The sequence below is a fragment of the Gavia stellata genome, chromosome 15 (assembly GCF_030936135.1).
Source record: "Gavia stellata isolate bGavSte3 chromosome 15, bGavSte3.hap2, whole genome shotgun sequence".
In the NCBI taxonomy this organism is placed as follows: domain Eukaryota; kingdom Metazoa; phylum Chordata; class Aves; order Gaviiformes; family Gaviidae; genus Gavia; species Gavia stellata.
The window spans coordinates 3,837,309-3,860,493 of record NC_082608.1 but is presented as its reverse complement, the minus strand read 5'-3'; the positions used below and the strand labels follow the sequence as shown (position 1 = coordinate 3,860,493).

General features: G+C 38.3%; 1 protein-coding gene across 2 annotated transcripts in view; it reads left to right on the top strand.

The window, feature by feature from the left end:
• The window catches only part of NFATC3 (nuclear factor of activated T cells 3), a 77,524-nt gene extending 56,588 nt beyond the window's left edge, over window positions 1-20,936 (top strand). Inside the window, exons 10-11 of one of the 2 annotated variants that reach the window (XM_059824709.1) lie at window positions 7,126-7,227; window positions 17,805-20,936. In XM_059824709.1, coding sequence (XP_059680692.1) covers window positions 7,126-7,227; window positions 17,805-17,929 — 227 coding nt within the window. In that variant the 3' untranslated portion in view covers window positions 17,930-20,936. The remainder of the gene's footprint in view (window positions 1-7,125; window positions 7,228-17,804) is intronic. The other variant, XM_059824710.1, reaches the window with a different exon arrangement.
• The last annotated feature ends 2,249 nt before the right edge of the window (window positions 20,937-23,185 follow it).

Sequence of the window (23,185 nt, the reverse complement as noted above, 5' to 3'; positions counted from 1 at the left end):
GAAAATTGAGCATGGTTTTAAATGCTAAACTAGCACTTGGCAGCAACAACATGTTTGCAAGTGCAGAGATTACCTCTTCATTTCAGTTTCATATTACCGCCATTTGATGACTGCTTGGGGGGTTGGGTTTTTTTTTTTTTTATTTCCAATCTGCAAATACAAATCAGATGTCTAGCCTGAAACCTGGTCTTCCAAAAATCTTGAAGGGCATAGTGACAAGAAACAAGCTGCTCAGTTCTCTCAACATGAGTAAACGCTTCCTCTGCTTAATCAGCTTTAAATAAAAAAAACATGTTTAGACAAGAACACTTTTTTTATAACGTATCTATCTAACATACTACCGTGGTTTAAAAAATAATTTCAATTTTTTTCTTTTATGTACAATTGAATCTTAGTTTCTGTACAAATAGAGCTAGACACAAGTAGCAAAACAGTTATTCTACATTAATGTTGTAACAGTTAAGGAAAAAAAGTCCAAACATATTTGCATACATAAATGAATGTTGATACAGTATGTTCTCCCAGCTAATATATCAAACCTGAAAGCTATATTTAGTTGGAAAATGGGTTTTTAAGGGTTACCAATTAAGGCGAATAAACCTCTCAAAATAAAACACTAAGGCAAAGCCCATTGAAAATCTTATAAATCATCTCTGGATTACTGACCTTAAATATTTAAGTCAATAATCTAAAAAAAAAGTCAACAAGAAAAATAAAAAAACCCTGACAGCCTAAATCATCATCTTTCTTTTAAGTAATGTGCCCTATTTCAAAATTAGCATAGTAGATATTTTCTTGGCCAAGAAAATTAAATATTCTAAGAAATTTTAACAAAATTTGAGTGTAGTATGGAAGTGCTACCTCATGACAAAATAAGTCCTGGAATTACTAAGCTGTTTAGCTTGACAGAGTATGATTTAAAATTCTTTACCAAAACAAAAACCAACCCAAACCAACACAAAACCACACACACAAAAACAACAACAACAACAAAAAAACCAACAAAAAAATCCCCCACCCCACCTACGGAAGTGGCAGTCTGGGTAGTAGTTACATAAATTCCTTTAAGCAAGACTCCTGAAAGTGAATCTTACTGCCTTTTCAGCCAACATTCAGGCTTTTTCTTCAAAACACACCAAAAAAACCCCAAATCCACTACTTAGTACAGAACTACAAAGCTGCTTCATCCATTGGTGCTCAAGCCAAGAGCAGATTAGTCTTGATCCAGCATCTCCTGGAAGGTGTAACACATCTAGATTCACCATTTATAGCTTCTCTGCAAAGTCAAATATGCTTGCCAATGACCAGAATGGAGTTTCTTTTTAAGTTTTATTGTATTCCTTTTGCCCTTTACCAGTTAAAGCAAGCAGGGCTCTGTTCAGACTATGAGTGAAAAAGGATTACATAATTTAAAGGCAGATCCTCTACCTGGGTGTCTGCATAACGTACACTTTTTTCCCCTTTTTCCTACTGAAGTTCGTGTGGCTCTTTGTTTTTTTGTTTTTCAACAGGATGTGATTGACGTCTTTAGGCTTTTCTAATCTCCACCTTGAATTTGCTCTTTTTGGCTTCCCCTCTTCCCATACTTGTTTCCTACAGGAAGCACTTTCTAATTCCCTTGAAGAAACAAGGGATCAAAATGCATGAGGACACCTAGATATGAAATTTAAATGATATTATGGAAAACATTTGAAACATAACACAATTTCAAAGTAATTTGTACTGTATGCAACTACTTAAAAGATGTTTTGAAAAACAGTACGTTTCTGCTTAGGTCTTTGCAATAGTCAATCTGCACAAGCTGGTAAACTCTTGGATGGGAACTATATGAAAGCAGCTTCTTGCTCTTTATTTGTCCCCTCTGCTTTTCCTCCTGCCACCGCCCTGGTATGTTGGACCTTCTTTTTCCCTTAACATTTTTCAGCAACTCTGCCCTCTGCCCAACTCCCCAGGCTAACATTTCCCTGTATAGACAGGGGAATATTTAGGGCTGCAAATAGGTGTAAACAAGGCAGCTGAAATGACAAGAAACAGGCAGTTGGTTGTTTCTGTCCATTCCCATATCCATCATCCACACTGTGCTCTGTTGTATACTCATCTAATAAAGATCCCATTTCTTCCCCACTTGAAAAAAAAGCTAGTCAAAGTTAGACTCAACCTAGTTATATGATGAGGCCTTGTTAATTTTTTTCCCCCCGCTCTGTTTTTAAAAAGTGTGCCTAGTGTGGTGGTTTCCCTATCCCACTGGCAAGTTTTAGATTTAAATCTATTCCAGCACTGTTGGTCTAAAATTTGATCTCTGTGGTTTGCAGTTTAGGAGTGAGTTTACTTTGGATTTCATGGCTTTCTACAGTGATGAGATTTCTGACATGTACAACTGTATTTAACCATTTTTAAGGTATTATGTTAAGCTGTATTCAGCAAATCAGGATGACCTTCTACTAATCCTCTTATATTTTGTTACTCATTGCATCTCCATTACATAAAGCTGGAGATTAGAAAATCCAGTATGTGGATTTACTATAAATCATAACTAGAAACCCTCTAACCATTTTGTGTACATAAAGCAGTAAGTCTGCTTTGTCAGACACATTCCATGTACAATTCTAAGCCATTTGCATTCATTCATTTTAATAGCTCTGTGATAACTCTAGTTGATAAATTCTCTTTGTGGGAGGCTCAAGAGATTATTCTGATCTTTGCTAGAAAATTCATACGTCTTTACAGGTAGCTTTTTACTGTAGCTTCAGCTTAACTTCTGGAGAATCGCGGTAGTAACTAATAAGAAAGTATTGGAGAATGACTGTACTTTGTATTTCTCTCTATATTTAAAACTTACGCATTAACAGGTCATTCTTAATTAAGGCAGTGTCCTGCCAAACAGAGCATCGAAGGTCTGCAGAAACACAAAAAATACTGAATGCTAGAGTCTAGCTTAGTACGGAGGAGAGCGGCTCAAAAACCTGTCGTCTTGCCCATGCAACTCAAACTTGAGGTGTTCTTGAGATGTACATCTCAAACTCCTAAGCACCGAACAAGATGTTGCATCTTGCAGCATGCCTGATGTGGATTTGTATGATGAGAACTCTGGCCTACATTGTACACAGAACACTCAGAATATTCCTGTTGATAAAAGGCATTCCAAAAATTATACTAGTATAAATTGCTTAGTAAGGTTGTGTTCAAACTCCTCCTCTCTTACTATATTAAATATATATTGTCAAGCAGTATGGAGATAGCAATAAAAAGCAGTTTACAATTCTAATTCTTCTCTTAAGCGTATGGGCTCCTGCAGTGAGATGTTGAGTAAGGTGATAAGGCAGAACCTGAAACGTATCGGAAGAGAATGGGAATCTGCTTTTAGAAATGGGTAAGTGAGCAGCAGATTAAGAGCAAAAGGTTGGAACAGTGAGGAAAGGTGAAGAGCATGTTATCCATCTGGCATTGTCAGTGGTTAGAGGATGCTATAACCATATCTTCCAGTGGATTCCACTGTGTTCATAAAATGTGTGCCAGCAAGGCACCTATTGACAAGACCAGTTACAGACTGCTGCTGTGTAAAGGACTTCAGACAAATCCACAGGTACTTATGACCAGCTGATGTATGAAACTTCTTATTTGCCTCTGAGAGCCCCAGAACACCTTGTAACTAATTCAAAGTAAGCCCAACTAGTTGCACCACTGAAAAAAGATTCCCATTTAAGAATTAGAAGAGGTTAGAAACTTACTCTGTGAATGCAAGTAGTACGTTTTGGAAGTGGAAGGAGTTAGGCATGCCCTTGTGACACTGGCAAAAATACGCTTAGACACTTCCGCACTGCTTTCTGCTGCGCAGCACGTGTCCTCTAGCTCCAAGGTTCACGCTTAATGCTCACTATGTTAGACTCATCTATCTTCCTGCGTGAGAGAAGGGGGTAAACATATGACTTAAATGAGTTGGTCTCACTATGATACATAAACGCAGAGTGGGACATCATAACTGTGACATGAATAGGGATATTTTTGATTGTACCAAATAACTGCAGAGCTTGTGCTGCAACTCTGTGGGCACATTCACAGTCTGTCTATATAGCTATAAACAGGAAAACTACACTCCTCCTAACATTTCATACAGCCTTATTTTGTCAGTTAGTTAATTAAAAAAAAAAAAAGTACTTCTTAGTAAAGTTGGCATTGAACCTGAAATTACTAAAAGTAAGCCTATGTTATGGCTTGAAATGGTAATTTGCAAGGCAACCCGCCGTGTCCTTGATAGTTTGCCATTGCAAACAAGGCCTGCCATATGGCTGGTTTTGATCACAAAGCTACAGAATCAGCTGGCTGCTCCACAGCAGAGAAGACTGAGGGTTAATTATAGCCTGGCAGTCTTTTTTTTTTTTTTTTTTTAGGGAAAGTTGACACTGTACTACTTGCTGGTCACGTGGAGTCAAAACCAGGCTAAATATACTGCACTAACCAATGTGACTTAGCTGCAGGGATTCTTCACATAAATGCAACTGATAGAACTCTCTATCTGGAGTTGACAAAAGGAGGCCTATATCCAAGGAAGCATGTGCTGCAGTCTATCCATAATGTTCTTTGAAGTGTACTGATCCTCATTACCTCTGTAAATACCGCAATTCACTCATCCGTCCTCTAAAAGACATGAATTCCTAGGTGGATGCAGCAATACTACCAAACCTAGAGAGTTGATACAATCTGCCATACAATGATCTCAAACTTCTTTTTGCAAAACATATTAAAAAAAAAAACCCACTCCGTGCTACTTACTTTAGCGACACTGCAAACAAGCATGCATTCTAGAATATTTTTTGGGATATACTTTTTTAAAACCAGTACATCTTCTAGTTTAAGTCCCTTTGCCTACACATCCTACTTCAGTGCAGTAGTAGTAAAAGATACACAGACTAAACTTTTAATCAGCTAGTGCTACAAAACATGAAGTTGCTTGACTCCTGTAGGAAGAGATCCTGAAAAGCAAATGGTATAACTCCAGTAGCTTTTCGGTCTGCTTGTGTCCGTAATAGAACTCTAATTTTAGTTGACTTAATGCTTTGACCCAAATCTGGTGCAGATAATTGAGTGTTTAAAGTTTTTCTTAACCTTTCTTTACTTAAGGGAGGAGCCAAGACAAAGAGGTGGTCATCAAAGCATGAATTTTTGATCGGATAAATAGTTTGATCTACAGATGTCAGTTTTCTTTATTTCTATTTAAATTTAATAGTTTTCATTTTAGCGTTGTATTCTTTGGGTACAAAACACCTTTCAGTATTGCTTAAGGAATTAAAAACCTTTCTCAAATGTTTATGAAATTATGAGGTAGAAAGGTATTTTTAATGTATGTTTATCTGGTACTTCAAGTTCTAACTTTAGTGTGTGTTGAACGAAATCTTTATGCTCTATTACACACTTTAAAAGGCTGTTGCTTTATTTACCACGTTTCACAAACAGCAAATATCGTGTGCCTGAGGCAAATGCATGCTTCGTTGCAGAACGTGCTGGCTGGAGACGTATTACATGTGCCACACATACCACATTTTGTCAGGGATTTATAAAAGCAAGTACTCAATACCATCAGCAGCTTTGTTAGGACATGCAGGAACCTCCGAATCCTTCTATGTATAAAATCAATTAGAAAAATTGCTCAGAATTGTATTTCTCTGCTACAGTGACAGATAATCCTTACTGTATAAGCTATGCAGAGTTTATGGTGCAGAGACTGTTGCTTAAGACAGCTAATTAACTCCACTGTTCTCTCTGGAGGCTTTTTGTCAGTGTGTTTGTTATCTGCTCCTTTGAAAGCCTGAGCTTTAAAGAGGATTGCTGGTAAAAGTTAATTTGTTTCATCCCAAGGTAGTTTTCTGCCCATCTCCCTGGATTCATTCAGTCTTTATGTAAATGTCACTTTCTTGCTGGTTCTACCATAGTTGGCAGGAAAAACATTCTTTTCTTAATCTCTATTATTTGACAAGAATTTGTCCTTCACCTCCTCCTTTCCTTCAAAATGGCAGTGGACATTTTCATTGAAACCCAGATAATGCTGTCCACTTCCTGTTTAAATACATGTAACTCTACGCTTTAAAAGCATAAGAAGTCATCCAAAGAAGTAATTCAAACTGCTTGAATTTTGGAAGTAAAAACAGACTCTTCCATTCTCCCAGGAGTCATCCCTAAGCAGGGCTTAGAAATCATGCTGGTGAAGCAAAGGTGTGGCTCTATCCAGAAGGCAGAAATTAGCCAGTTTCCAGAGTAATTTTGTTAATTGTATTAAAGCCCAATTTACTAAACTTGCAGCTCTGTCTTGGGCAGGGGGGGGGAAAAAACCAAAACAAACCCAGTATGCTGTTATAAGCACTGCATAGTCACTAATCACAACTGATTAAACACGCACTTGTTGGTTAAAGTCATAAATACGCTAGTCTACATTCAATTTTCCCTCCAGGAAGAACAGTTGAGTAGAGTACAGTTCTCCACTTCCTCCTTGGTTTCTCACATTGCCTTGGACTGATAGAGCCACTTACACCAAGATAATCCTTAGTTTTCTGACACTTCAAACTGTGTGTGGCCTGACTGCAGACCAGTACCTTGGGCAAAACGTTCAGACAGTCTGACAAGTAAAGGGGAAGCTAACAGCTGTTTACAGCAACAGTTTCCCTTGCTGAAAGGATAGGAAAAACAAAAATAGAGGTATTATTTACTAGTACTCTTTTGCCTACCTTGTTCAGTGGAGGTGCTGTCAGGGGGTGTAAGCACTTTTAATTTGACCACAGTAAGTAAAGCAGATTGAGAAAATTGCAGGAGGAATGTTCTTAACTAACACAAATACTAAATTTCATGATGATGCAAGTAGGAAGACATCCAAAAATATTAACTGTTACCTTTATGGCTCTGGCTGCTAACTGAGAAGTAACTAAATATACAAGATAAGTGATATTGTTTTTAATAGGCACTCTGATAATTTATAAATAGTTACTTATGTCAACATATGTAGTAGTTGTGAATGAAACTGGGTATTTAAAGTTAGTGCTATTAAAAGAAAACTGAAAGTCACTTCCTGGTTGAGTGAACTGTAACTTCTTGGTTTAGTCCAGTCAGTAGTTATGTCTGTCTTCTTCTCTGACACAGACAGTTTTATCTCTGACCTGGAATACCAGCCATCAGGTTCAACAGAGAAATGGACTCAACATTCAGCACTCATGTCCAACTCCTATGTGGAAAATCTAGAGGGTGAGTCTGCTTACTGAAATGCTTCAATGTTTGAAATTGGAGCACGAAGGAAAGGGGAAAGTGTTTTAATAGTCTTAACATCTACAAGTGAAAAGCGCTATGTAATACTGAAGTATTGCTACAATTGGACACCTGTGTATTCTAAAATAGTTGGAAATTCAGAAGTTGTGAACCAGGTGTACACTCATTCAGTAAAAACCTCCACTTCAAGTATATATAGCTGCCACAGAACTTCCTGAGTGCTGTAGGATCTAGTAAAACAATAGAAGAGGCTATGAATATCTTAAGCCAAATACGGACAAGGTTGTAGAGCGGCCAGATCAGTTAACTATGAGAAATTTAGAATGTTTCTCCTTTTTTAAAAAAGATAAAGCAGTGTCAATTTGAATATATGGAATACAGTGGCATGTACTACCAATCTAAGTATTAGGAATACAGATTCATAAATAGATTTCTAGTTGAATGTGCACTCTAATTGGGAAAGATCGTCTGGATTTATTATAAGATGCTTTCAGCTTTTTTATTTCACATATAAACAAGATAATTATGCACTATGACTTCCAAATAGTACCATAGTAGAAATTGACGCATGGTATATTGGTCACGTTTGTGTTTATGCTCATTCTTCTTAACTGTTTTTCACTTCATTACAAACATGCCTGAAATGGCAAAGAACTATACTCTGTGTGTGTGTGTGTCCCTTTTTTTTTTTTTCAATATATGTAAACACATATAACACATCTAACTTCCCCCATGGATTTTTAAAGGGGAATACCTGTAAGGGTGCAGTAGATTTGGGATTGTTAACAGTAAAGTAACCAAGCTCTGTGTATAGCCTTAACAAAACTCTCACACAATTAGTGTGTAGACTGATGTTAAGTTTGCCCTTGAAACTAAATAAATCACGACGTTGGTCTTTTACCATCTTGCAAAAAACTGACTTAGTTCTGCTTTCCTTACCTATCAAAATGCTATTAGTAAGGTAAGTAGCTACTATTCAGAATGGCAAAGCTAGGGAAAGGACTCTGTGCACTAAGTTGACACTTCTATATCTTGAAACAGCAAATCAATTAGCAAAATACCAGTTATGGCTTTGATTATTTCTGTATTCTAGACTATATCCTGTGCAACTCAGAATCTGGTAGGTATAGAATTGTTGAAGAGCAGGAGTTCTTGAAAAATGAAAACTCAATTTGATAATAAAATAACGCCCAAATACCAGTATCATCAACTAAAGAGCAACACACAGGTTGGCAAACCCCAAACTTAGAATTAAGAAATGTATGCTGACAGGTCCCTTTTAAAAAGGGCACACAAACAGAAAACCAGACCCAGAGAGAAATACACTTACGCACAAATGCTAGCATCTGAGAAACAGAATTGAGAAACATGGCATTTTTAAAAATTAAAATAATGGGTATTTTAGGTATTTGCTGTATGAAAGATAGTGAGTGTGGTACTAATGCAAGAGAGATGTTTACGTAGGAAAGTTAGTAGAATGGTTCTTGTACCTTGAAGAATTCTTAGTGTCAAATCAGACAAGCTAACTGTATCAACTAGTACAGAATGCTCACGGATTTAACTTCCAGGCTTAAATTAGGAAGAGTATAGCTTCTAAATTACACCACTGAACAGGAGAGCAACCATAACTATAGTGTGCTACAGGAGATCAGACAATCTGCAAAGGCAGGAAATACACTAATGGAATATTTGAGTCATCGTTTATAGAATGGGTAAGTGTGATGACTGCTTCATGGAGCACTAAGTCATGAGAAGAGCCCACAAGGGGAAACATCTCATCATTTGGCCCAAAGAAGCGTACAGGAACTGCTTCAAAAAAAAAAAAAAAATCTTTCTTTGTTTTGTAGCAGTTTCAGCATTACAGGCTGTGACAAACTGCAAAAGGGGAACTATAGGAAAACAATAAAACTTAAGAAAAAATAGGTGGTCAAAAGCATAAAATAGCTGCAAGCAGTCTGCGACCTATTTATGAAGGTTCAGATTAAGTGTAGAACTACTCTGCAGAGAGGCTACAAGCTATTTCCAAATGCAGAAGACTAAAAAGAACATGAAAATGATTAGGTTAAATGTGAAACCTGGCCAACAGATGACAAATCAGGAATTCAGTTAAAATTAGATAAATGAACTTAGAAAGTTTTTTACATTGATGTTCACAGTTGAGGAACTAGAGATTCTCGTGCTGAAGCCCTTTGCAAAAGGAACATGTTGCAGGACCTGTCTCAAGTTGAAGTGTCAGTAAAAAGGTTTCAGAACAAACAAACAGACAGTGACAATTCACATCAACTAGGTGACATGCCAGACAGCAGCTCTGAAAGAGTTAGCAACAGTTGAACTATTAACTGTAATGTATAAACTCTTGCTTAAATCTGATTTGGAGCCAGGGGACTGGAAGTTGGTAAACATGACACTGCTGCTGCTCAGCTATTCGGAGTAGTGAAAAACAAAAGCTGCCTAGAAACCTCTACAGGAAGACCTTGTGATTAAAGAAAATCAGTTAGTTAAAACGAGTGGAGATTAGGGTAAGGGAAGGAAAAAATAATACCCTAATTCGATACGTACAGTGACAAACTCTGAACTATTCTGATCTAAAGCCATCTTGAATTTAAAATGGACAATTCTATGAAAACTTGCTCAGTAGTGTTAAAAGTAGTCTTAAAAGGGTGAATAAATGCTAGGAATATTTAGGAAACCAGCAGAGAATGAACAAATGCTACTGTTATGGGCCCACATCTTGTCCCTGATGTCACAAAAGAATTAGATGTATACATGTTGTTTTGCGGGGTGTTTTGGTTAAGGACAACTAGCATGACCAAAGATTTGGAACAGAAGTTACGTTGAATCAGCTAGGACTCTCCAGCCAGAAAAATGAATGAGGAGAATATGCTAAGGATAATAAAATGAATGGGTAGCACGGAAAAGGTAATGGAAAATACCTCTTGGGAGAGAAAATAATGGAAGTATCCACCAAGTAATCATGCAGCAAGTTCAACACATAGAAGAAGCGTCGTTACAGCTATATGTTGCTAGGCTTTGGAACTTACTGTCTGAGAACGTTGCGGATGATAGAATTTTGCACAGACCTAAAAGACCCAGGGGAGAAAAATCCAAATGGGACCATTCAGCACAAAATACACTTGTCTCTGGCTCAGGAATTCCCTAGGACAAACACATTTTGGAGGCTGGTGGAACATCCTGGGGAAGCATCACAATGTGTTTTTTCCTAGGTCTCCACTATTGCCCATTACATACCTAATATGTCTGTAACCTGAACTGGTTTGCTTGTAGTTCTCCGTGGACGTTTTCAGGCAGTATTTTTCACTTACAGGAACCTAAAATGCTTGGTAACTGCCTATTAGAGAGATTCTCTTGTCCTGTACAAAGTATAGATGCTGATTATAGATTACCAGCTTCCTGCAAGGGAAAAGAGGTCACTGGCATTATTCCCAGAAAGGCCTTTAGGTTCAGGAATTGCTTGTACTTTCCTTTGTGCTCCAGTACAAAATATTTGTCTCTTAGCATTCACAGAGATAGGGGGAGTTAAGTACAGAGCAATTTAGAAGCATGCTACTATTTCATTGACATTTGATTTAAAAAGATAATGCCTTTACTTCTGATGTTAGAACTTCAAACACCTATTTTGGAGATCATGCTACATCTAAATGTGCTTTTATTCTAACAAAATATTCAGTAAGGTCGTACAGGTAAACAGGTTGACTGACAAATTATGGATTGGTCTCACACTGAGAGAATAAATTAAGGTGACATTTTAGAATTGATTAAACAAACCAGTGGGAAAAAAGCATAGATCTTACAAATGTATCAAAGCACCATTCCTCTTTTAAGAGCTTGTTACTCTAAGTTTGTAATCTTTTTTTAATTTATCCAAAACACTCAGCAGCTTATTGTTAAAAGCACCGGCTTTCATGGTGTTGTCATGCTTCGTAACACAAGAGCTTTGTTCTGTTCAAATCAGCTAACATGGATAACTTTTTGTAGGTGAGAATTTCTCCCGAGAGGTTGGTCGGTGCCGCTCACAGGACGCACCTCTATTGGAACAGCTGATAAGATCACTACCCCTAGCTGTACGTGTCACTCGCTGCACAAATGGCTGAGCTGTTCAACCTAATTTTAGTTTATCTTAAAATTCTGCATTGCAAATTGCAGCAGTTTCAAGAGATCTTCATGAAGAGTCTGGCTGTTCATGCAGCAAACAGCTGGAGCAGTAACTTTATCAGCTGTCCCGGTGCAAGGCTTCAGTGACCAAGAGGCAAAGCCCTCAGCCTAAAAGATAAGGGCAGGGGGCGGGGGCAGAGGCCTCCAAGGAGCTGTGGCCCAGTTTTCTGTCAGTCGCAAGGGCTCGGCTGTCTTTCATGTGTGCAGTCAGTAGGGACTTAGAAAAGCAAACAGAACACTATGTGAAATCAAAACAGTGGGAACAACCCAGTAAAACAGAATATGTGGTTGCTCTTGTTTTTTGCAAGCTTGACAGCAGATCAGAAGTCAGAGCTAGTTATCATCTACTCTGTTCCGCTGGTATTGATGTTAGTATGCTGCGTAATTTTTCTCAAAGGTTATAGGGGCTTGAGCCTCCAGCTGACTTTCAGTGCTTTTTCAATGCAGCACAGAGGGGGAAGAACAAAAAAAAAACCAAAAACCAGAACACCAAACCACACAAAACTTTGCAGTACAATACTACAGTATCACCAGTATTGACAGGTCCAGTCTAATCTGTCTGTAGCAGAAGGTTTTCTCCCCACCATGTTCAATTCTGTTCTGCACAATCCATTTTTAATTATTAGTATAAATTTACCAGCCAGCTTACACTATGTATAAATGCTAGGGAAGAAAAAGGTGAAAATACTGGAAATAAAGTAACAGCTGAAATTCTGAAATCTGGGGTAACTACCAAAGAGGTCAATTAGACAGACAGAAAGTTGTTGAAATCATTGCCATTCCAGAGCCTGCTTAAAAAAAAAAAAAAAAAGTTGTATCGCATTTTGATGTGAACTTCACAGAATCACTAAGGTTGGAAAAGACCTGTAAGATCATCAAGTCCAACCAAAAAAAACCAAAAACCAAAACAAAACAAAAAAAACCCAACCACACCACACAACAACAACAAACCACAACACACCAAAAACCAACCCACCCAACACCACACAGCTCCATGCCCATCAAGCTACATCCCACAATACCACATCCACACGCTCCTTGAATACCTCCAGGGAGGGTGACTCTACCACCTCCCTGAGCAGCCTATTCCAGTGTTTCACTACTCTCTCAGTAAAGAACTTTTTCCTAATATCCAGCCTGAACCTCCCCCGGCGCAACTTGAGGCCATTTCCTCTTATCCTATCACTTGTGACTTGGGAGAAGAGACCAACATCCACCTCGCTACAACCTCCTTTCAGGTAGTTGTAGAGAGCGATGAGGTCTCCCCTCAGCCTCCTCTTCTCCAGGCTAAACAACCCCAGCTCCCTCAGCCGCTCCTCATCAGACTTGTGCTCCAGACCCCTCACCAGCTTCGTCGCCCTTCTCTGGACACGCTCCAGCACCTCCATGTCCTTCTTGTAGTGAGGGGCCCAAAACTGAACACAGTATTCGAGGTGCGGCCTCACCAGAGCCGAGTACAGAGGCATGATCACCTCCCTGCTCCTGCTGGCCACACTGTTTCTGATCCAGGCCAGGATGCCATTGGCCTTCTTGGCCACCTGGGCACACTGCTGGCTCATCTTCAGCCGGGTGTCGATCAACACCCCCAGGTCCTTTTCTGCGGGGCAGCTTTCCAGCCACTCGTCCCCAAGCCTGTAGCGTTGCCTGGGGTTGTTGTGGCCGAAGTGTAGAACCCGGCACTTGGCCTTATTGAACTTCATCCGGTTGGCCTCAGCCCATCGATCCAGCCTGTCCAGATCCCTCTGCAGAGCCTTCCTACCCTCAAGCAGATCAACACTACCGCCCAACTTGGTGTCGTCTGCAAACTTGCTGACGGTGCACATGCCATATCTGCCAAACAAGTTTTCAAAATGCAGTTATCACGTTTGTAGTGGAGGAATCTGCCACATTTCTATACAGTGTAGTGTGTGCCACCCCTCTCTCTTTTGATCTGATCCAGTTCTTTCAAGATTAGCAACCTGGATTGTTAGCACATAAAACACTTGTAACACTTTCGACGTTATCTATCCACTCAATTGACACTGATCATCCAAAACTATTTTAGGTGATCAGTAGGAACTAAATGAGTACTAAATATTAGCTAGATCTCTGTAATTATTTAGTATGTAAAACATTTCTGGTTCCTCATCTCTTGACAGTAGGGGTCCAGGGTGTGGGATTAGCAGTCAGAACACCTGGCACCAAACAGGCAGTGATTTAATAGCGGGGGGGGGGAAGAAGGTAGTAAACTGAAAGAGTCAAAGTCCTACCTCATAACTGTTCCCCTCCATCTTAAGCCTCCTGAGACAGGCTCTCTTCAAAGAGGCAATAGAAGTATAAACAAATGAACATCAGTGCATGTATTAAAAAAGCCATGCATCTTGGTTTCCCTGTATCTAGTTGCTAACTGGATGGCTTTTAAGGTTAAGCAAAAGGGCACAGGAAATCTTTCTAGTGATATTTCTAGAACAGTGTAGCTCACGCACCCCATAGTCGAAAATAGGAAAGGTGGGATAAAGTGTTCTTCTGGAAGTACAGAAAAGATGTTTTCTCTTGTTTGTAAAGCGTCATCAGTATAGCCTGAGCTCTATCCAACAGTCTCAGGACTGTTGCCATTTACTTCCTCTCCCAATGTGTCACCTAAGAATGTGGATTTTGCTAGACAACATTATAGAAAACCTGTGTTATGCTCATGAATTAAATTTGCAGTTTTAATCACAGACCACTAAATGTTCTGTGATTGACCCTGTGTGGAAGAAAGTAATGTGTCATGCATTCTAATACTAACCTTTGGATTTCTGTTTTAATCTTTAAACAAATATGATTTTCTCCATCACAAATTAATACAAAACGGAAAACGCAATATGATTTCACCTTCAGTCTTGTACATTTCTATGCAGGATTTTAACTCTTCTTACTGACTACATGATTTACATTTTAAACTTCTTTAATTTATACCACTCCACCTTCATATACAGCCAAATGCTTCCCAGTTTAGATACACGCAGGCATCTCATTATTTGCTGCCTTAAAGCGAAGTTGTACATCTCTACAGTGAGCTGCTCCAAAGGACTTCTAGGCTGCCTAATTTTGGTAAATATTCATTGGGGCTTCTTTACAACATTTTTTTCAGGGTTTAAAAGACCAGCCTTCTCTAGAAAAGCTGCTTTCTTGGTTTAAATGCCCATTTCTTCATCTGCTAGCCTGCACGCTTGATTGGTACTCCCCACGGTCCCCATGCATCCCTTCTGCCACTCACAAGCGCGTTGGGCGCAGCAGGCCCATGCCTGCCTTAGCCTGTTACCGCACCTCTCCCGATACCGCCCTGCCCAGTTGTCTCAAACCTGGCAGCCAGAATACTGCACTGCAGAAGGTTAGAGCACTTTGATCGCAGCTGCTGGACTCTGCAGGCAGTGCTTTCTTTGAAGCATTTTTACCATCATCTGTACATAATCTAAATCAACGTATAGCCTTCTGGAGTCTGCAGGCTTCCCCCATCCACTTGTTGCTTACACATTTGCAGACAGCTGAAATGGGCACTCTTGGAAAGTATAAAATAGGAAGAGGTGTTAGTCAGGAGGCTGTGGTCTGTGACAAAGTGAAAAAACACCTTTGCCAGACACAGCAGAAAGGATTCTGGCCTTTTATTTAGGCCTGCATGGCCCTCTGACAAAACACCGATTTAGATACCTATTTAAACAAAAAACAACAACAAAAACCCCCCACAGGTTGGGCTTAAAAATTAGCAATCCTAACAAAATCACTGTAAAACAGCTCCACTAGAATTTTGTTGGGAAGAAGACAAGGTACTGCATTTCCCTTAGAAATAGTAGATGTTTCTAATCTAAATCCATATAAACCAGATAAATCTGTATTGGCCACATGCTAAAAATGTTGCCAAAAAAACTTCTCCAACAGCAAAATGAAAGGTATGACAGAGCTATCGCACTGAGTTATAAAACAGCTTCTTGTAAACAAGTCAATAATTATTAAAAAAAAAAACAAAACAACACCCCACAACACAAACTAACCTGTAACTTTAATTTAATACTCTACATAATGAATTATGCAGAACTTTAGCAAATAAAACACCACACGACCAGTTATTGTATTCACGGTGTAATGTGATTTAAGGAAAATGTAATGCCACATGGCTACATGCGGTTCAGTTAAACACCTTTGCCTGTGGGAACTACAGAACACTGCAGTAGTATAGACCAGTTTGTTCTAATGGTGCCAGTACAGATATGTATCATCTATCAAAACGTAAAGGAAGTAACCATCTCATAATTTCAAAATGTAAAAGGTATTTAGGTATGTTGCTTTTTATTGTACCACTTATCAAAGTTTTAGTATTACTGAACAGCTGCAATATTTGATTTGCACAAAACAACTGTGTAGTAGCATACAGTAGACAGAGCAAGCTGATGAGTGGCCTGACAGAAACTGATGGAGCATAGTTCTTATTAGTGAAAATCTAAATTTTGTTTAAAAAAAAAAAGGCTTGTTTTTTAACAGCTGTTTACTTATGCATTGTGTTGGCATAATAAAAATACTTGAAAAAGTATCCTACCTGCAGTCATGCAATTTTCAGAATCATAGTGCCAGTTAAGTTCATTGAATGAAAGATTTTTTTGAAGCCAAATAAATAGCAAGTGTTGTAATGTTTGAGGGAATCGGTTATTACGTAGCCCGTCTGAACTGTTTGAACCTTTGGGCTGCGATAATGTGTATTTTTAACAATCTGTCCTTGCATTCATGCAAGAGAATACCATTGCCATTGATTGACTTTTAGATAACAAATACCTCCTCCATGGTTACATACGGGTATATGACTTAAGGTGATTTTAAAACTTTCCTAAGTAAACGGAAAGTATATAGACAAAACTTGTTTTCAGAGTTGGATTTTGTATACGTTACACATATTTCAGAGCATTCACAATATTACTACATTTTCTTTCAGACCCACTTACACTACCGCTGCAGCAAAAGGCAATGCTCAAGCTGTTGAACACTCTATAAACATAAAGAGCAGTTTACGCTACCTGTAGATTGATTTTGTTATGCTTCTACCAGACAGGAAAGGTTAGTAGGAAGCTGAATCCTGCTATGGAAATTAAGGAAACATTAAGACGGGCAGTGAAGTGTATCAATATTGTTCTGTAAAGTTACCCAATGGAGAACAAAAGCCTAGGTTCCAAATCTGTTAAGATTTGCAAAAGCAGCAGCTAACTAGCAAAACAAAAAGTTCTTACTTTTACTAGGAATGGTCCCTATTCAACAAAAGGACCCTGTGATGTGCCTGTTTACAGAAGGTCCAAACAGACTCATGTCAGAGGCTTTTCTTTTATTACTATAATTCAGCATATTCAAAGTCTTGCTGAATAAGAGATACAGTACACCTACTGCCACTCAGTCACATAAAACAACATGACTGACTGCCTCTTCTAATTATTAAATAATAAATTATATTTTGGTTATCATCTAATATTTATCTAAAATTTGTCATTACTATTTAACATGGTATTTTTCATCTCCACTTAGAATATTATTCAGTTTTCTTAGTTAAACTTACCATCGTGCATTTTGTAAAATGGACATTTATATCACTGCATTTACACTTACCCATTAAAAAAATTATTTTTGTCCTCTTCCAAACTCAATTATACTGCAATCAGTTGTCTAGGCTTTAGAGTAACACTCCAAAATTGTCATTTGTTGATAACTGAAGTGCTACTTTGTCATATTCACAGTGGTGTCCCTCACCTGTAAGTAGTAATAGTTGACTAATCTTTGCCGAATTTGACAGACACACACAGACTGATGTGACCTGCATATTAGTCAATCTTAATTCTTCACTATAGAAAAGTTGACTGATAACTAAGAAAGATTTTGTTACTGCACTTTCAGAAATGCAAGTATTCAGAAAACTGGCCAATTAAATAGGTACATAGTATTAAAAAGACTATTGTATTAACCCAAGTCCAAGTTCTGAGGAAGTTCTGTAAGTAGCTTGGAAAGAGCCAAGAGTTATTATTATTTGTTGTGCCTGCAACACTCTTGAACAGAAAGAGTTCTGTGGGGAAATCTGTACTAAACTGACCTACGCTGTGCCTTTCCATTACCTGGTTGTCCTGAATCTGTACGTGCTTATTTTCAAGTGTTTTAGGGATTCTCCAACATGGATTACGGTAAGTACATAGTGCAATACTAAGAGAAACTAGGACTTTTTTTTTTTCCCCTTGCACAACTGTCACTAAAGTTCGGTTCCTCATTCACCCTCTGTTACTTAACTGCACCAAGGCTTAGCACTAAAATGTTTCTTTTTAATAAAAAGGGATGCACTGACGAGTTCTGCCTTTTGGAAAGCATAAAAACAGTCGGGTTTTTTTTTTTTTTTTTAGTGAATGAGATCATAGGAAGAGATATGTCACAGATCTCAGTGTCACATGGAACAACAGTGGCCAGCCAGTCTGCACGTACATGTCCTGGGTCTCTGGAGACAAGAATATCGGATGGAATCCAGTAACGGATAAGCTTACAACTAAACGTCCATGAAAACTTAACAGTTTCTCTGAATATTTCTTCGTCCTCTTCCTCTTTAGACTTACTGTGCTTCCAACTCTGTGGCCTTTACGAACTGGAACAGTGGATCCTTGCAAAGCCCTTTTAGTGGGTTACATTTTTGATGTAGAGACAGAGCATTTATAATTATAGTTCCTCAGATGCTGTAAAGAGACTTCTTAAAATGGACACACAGAATCTACACCAGATATTTTAACTGTTTTAAAGTTACAAACAAGCTTTGCTTTTTGCATTTAAATAGAATACTACTTTTATATTGTAAGTGCTTCAAATGTGTGGAGATGTTAGTTTGCTCTTATAATATTCACAGTACTGAATGTGGAAAAAGATTTCATACACATCTTCAGTGTGCTGCTTTCCCTTAGAGATAGTATAGTTTGTAACTGATGATTTGTAACACCTTTTGGTCATTTTGGAAAGCCTTTAAGCTTATATTGTTTAATATTTTTTTTAATACGATCTTCCAGCGGCAAATCGTACCTGTCATCTGAAGCCAATGCCATGGAAGCCATTGTGTATACAAATACTGTAGCGTTTTCTTTCTTAGATTCATAGGAAGCAAAGCCAAATGTAGATCTGCACTTGTTTATAAACTGAAAATGTTACTTGATAGGCTGCAAAAAGACCATTCCATCATGAAAGTGTTGGGATAGAAATAACATTCCAAAATTTAACTTTTCTAACTTTATGGATAATCTTCCTGTTCTTTATTAGCACAGGCTCCTTCTTGAAATAGCTTTTTCTTAGAAAGTTACGTTTGTAATCAAATTTGAGCAGTAGGATTTTAGATTAAAGAACAGCAACATCAAAGCCATGTTAGATACAGGAGAAATTTTAATACTTGCTGAGGATCTAAGTGTTCCTATTGTCCCTACGGAATATGGTTTTGAAATCACCAATTCAGTGGCATTCAAGTTTTCCATGCAATAAATCATTTGATCACGTCTGTATCTTTTATATGCTGGACACCTGACCATGCCACTTGGAAGCCCTAAGGAGATGACAATTACAGTTCCTTAAATTTAAGCTGTTTATAAACATCAGTTTGCTAAAAAGTAATTTACTGTGAATTAGTGACTAGGTAGTATAATTTGCCCGTGTTTAATTGTAAATGTGCAAAGCAGAAGCTACCAAAGAAATACACAAGATTCATAGCAGCAGCAAACTGTGTGCCGTGCTGAAAGGATGCATTTCCCTTACCCACATGATCTGATACATTTGAAAGAATCTGTTTACATAGTTATTAAAAATCTCAGGCCTCTATGATTAGAAATCTAGGAGAGGATCTGAAACTGCCTGCTTAGGCCCCAAACATTTCCCTCCCCCAGCAGACACTGTCGTTTACAAAGCTTTCTGATATGGAACATACAGGGTACAACAATCAGGGCAAAGTAAGATCAGAAATACACTGAACCTCAAAACATTTAAAGATGTTAGTTTTAGTTCCGCATTTGGGTGAGCCGTGATGCTCTAATGAAAATCAAGAGCGAATACGGTCAAAAACTTTGAAATATAGAAAGTGTATTTGCATTGAAACTAATTCAGACAATTGTGGACATTTGAGTGGTTTAACATATGTGGAGCACATGCCTCTTGCTGTAGAAAATTACTGTTGACTCTTAAAATTACAGTAAAATGGTCTTAAAGTGGATACCATTACTGAACTATAACACCTGTAGGAGTAAACACAGCTTCTACCGATGTTGCATTTTGGCAGACAGTCATGGGGAAAACTTTCCATTGAGCCTTCTGCAGGCAAAATGTTAGGCCTAAATTTAAGTCAACGACCAAGCAATACCATTAAAGTAGCTGTAATCGCATCCTTGTAATAGCTGAATCGTGAACTTTTAAAAAGAACATACATTAAGCAGGTGAAATTATAACTCTTTATCATGTACTTCCTTTTAAGAGTGCAGCCTAAGGCTACTATCTTGACATTTCGTAGTTATTTCAAGCAACTTAATGCAAGGCCACTATGTGCGTGCTGGGAATCTTAAGCATCCTTTTTGTGAATGTGTTGTTCAATGGTGCAAATCTTTAAATTTGCAGAAAATTTGGCGGGGCTGTAATCTGAAAAGTGTGATATTGTAATTGTCCCTCAGCGATGGTGCTTGACTCTGTCCTCTACTCATTTACGTTAAAGATCCTACCAAAGGATTCACATGCTCAGAAATACATCTACTTATGGTTTTAACACTTAAAAAAAACCAAAACAAACAAAAAAACCAACCACCAAACACCACCAAAAAACTCCCAAACCCCACAACACTGTAAACTATGTAGTTGTCTTCAGACTGTGTGCTGGTGGCAAGGCATGTTCCAGTTTTCATTCATGTACTGGGTCTTTTGCATTAACCATTGTTTGTAGGAGAATTCTAACTTAAAAGCTTTTCATACTGTATGGGATTTATGCTCCTTTATCCTGCTGGTACAGACTCTCCTTGCAAGTTCTCCGAGTAGCTGGAATTCACACTGTACCTAAAATACAGGAGCCCAAACAACCCGGAGTTGCTATGCACTAAATTTTCTGATGCCTTTAAATACCTTGATGCCTGTAGACATAGAGATGCTTTCCTATTTAAAAGTGAAATTTAAAAATATAGCTTTGGATACTAAAGCAGTTTTGTATTTGCCTTGTATAAGCTTCAATACAAGGGTCTTAATTTTATTTTAGCTTGTGTGATAACGTAGGTAAAGACTGTTAATCTTGTATAATTTTAGTGATATAAAAAGCACACAATCTCTATTGGACTATGCAAATTTAATTAAACAACAGAACCCGGCAACTGTTGATATTTTGTTGGCATCCACATCCTTGCCCTTAAGTCCTTTCTTCTCCCTGAGTACTTTTAAAAAACTTTTTAATAATTTAGATTATCCTGAAGGAAAGCCTTAATAATGAGGTAGCTTTTCTATAGGGAGGTTCAAAGATCAATGTTAAAAACAAAAAACTAAGGGATAGTATATTAATCCGGGGGGGGGGAGAGGGGGTGATTTCTGAAATTACCATAAACTAGCAATCTGAATTTCTGTAGTAAAACTTTCATGTTATCAGGGGAACTGCCATCCTTTTTAAACCAAAGAATGAAAATAACATGACAGTTTTGTTCTGATACAAAGCTTTGAAACTCTATTTTTGATACTCATAATGGATGTCATTCCTTGAGGTTCGGAAATCATTCAAATTGAAGTTTTATATTTAAAAATGTGGGACAATAAAGATTAAGTTCTAGATGTTTACAGAGCCTTGTATTGTAATTTCATGTACATTTTGTATTTTAAACATTTTTGTAAGTTATGATTGCAGTGCTACTTGCAGAAATAAAGGGAAGAACTTGCATTTAGGCTCTTAAATCATAGTGTTCAAATAAATAAAAAGAATGCAAATGCGTTGTCATTTATTTCAAGCGCAGACCCAAATGCGGCGTGGGAAGAAACTCCCTATTTGCAATGCACTGGTACACAGCGATGCTCAGTTGTGACATATTAAATGAGGGACATCTAATATTCCCCCTAGAAGAGTGGCGATTTTGAAGCAATATGCTCAGAGTTTGAGGCTCAGCTTAGCGCCAGCCACAGCGAGCCTGTGCGCATGTGATGAACCGTCAGCAGTGCTGACAGAGGATCCGTTTACACCGTAACTAGTGGTTGCCCATTTGCAAGTGTCCTTGCCTCAATTAGACGATCACAAGATCACATTGAGAAATTATTCCAGAAATGATTATTCAGGGAGTGCATCATAAACACTAATTCCCATTCCTAAAAGGATATTATTGCAGGCAAGATGCAGTTAAACTGTTTCAGAAACGGATGTAAAATTCCTACAGAGTCTAAATTATTTGCCAAATCTTGGCTGATCAAGCAGTACTGAGGGAAATGCCTTTGGGAATGGTACCATAGATTCAGACCTTAAAAGCTGCATCTCATCTCAGGGATGTTAGTGCTACTGGAAAGATTTTTATCTCCCTTGTAGTTCTGTTACAGGGTCTTCTACTTATTCTGTTTTAAGGTATGCAGGTGTTCCAAATTCAACGTTGAACAAAAACTCTGGCCTTTGCTCCGCAATGCACACCTGCCCGAGAGAGAAAAGGAGCAGCGATCACACAGTGACCTCCTACTCATGTTGCACGGGGAGAACATGGGCCAATTTAGGATTAGCCTCTTATTTAGAGCGCCCGTCCTGACCGATTACCTTCACTGATGTTTTTTAATCTATAAATATAGCAGAAAGAGGTAGCTACAGTGCCAGTAACTGAACACAGAGTAATTATATCTGAGGTTTACTAAAAACAGCACAAGGAGTTTGAAAGCTGTTCCACATGTTTTCTAGTATGATTACCCAGTGTATAATTAGCATATACCAACACTAATAATAATCCATGGATTGACTGCCTATACTTTACTGTCAATTCAAGTCATCTTTCAAATGCAAACAGGCTGAAGGCTGATTCACTAAGATTGATAGGATAGGAGAGGTGATAGGATATGCAGTCAGGCCAGGGCATTTAAAGCTGAGCACGGCTAACCCTGAGCACGCACACTGACACCCGTAGCTGTCGTATTGCAGAGAGGAGACTTTATTCTAGGCATTGTGAAAACATCACTTCTACCCAGCAAAACACTGCTTTGTAATTTCAGGTAAGCAGAGGGAAGGAATCTCATGTCAAAGTCAGTGCCTTTAGAAAAGTAATCACAAGTTCCAACTTGTTTAGAACCCAAACCCAACAGAAGTGCTGGCAGAAATCAAGGCCTTTTAATTGTCTTACTGTAGCTAGTATCTCCTTACTATATTCCACAGCAATACTTGTGCTATCCACTTCCCTCTGCTTGTTTCCAGACTTCCATCCCTCTCCCTGCCACCTCTCCCAGCCTAACTCAAATACCACCGCACCCTTTGAATCCAACGCATACTCCACTGTAGTGAATTAGGTGAGGACTGAGATCTTTTCCAAATGGTCCCCCCACCTTTTGTGTTTTCCCCCGTGGCTTTAATTAAGTTACAAGAATAATATTCAGGAATACTACTGCTGTAGTGATTAAAGTATTAAGGTATGTGAAAGGCCATTAAGAGCATACTCAGTCCAACATGGAAAAGAAAAAGGATTTCTAATACATTTAGATTTATGCATAGTTTTACATACAGACTTCTCTGGTAGTGGAAGTTAACACTGAACTTTATTTGGCCTACTAAAAAGGGTAA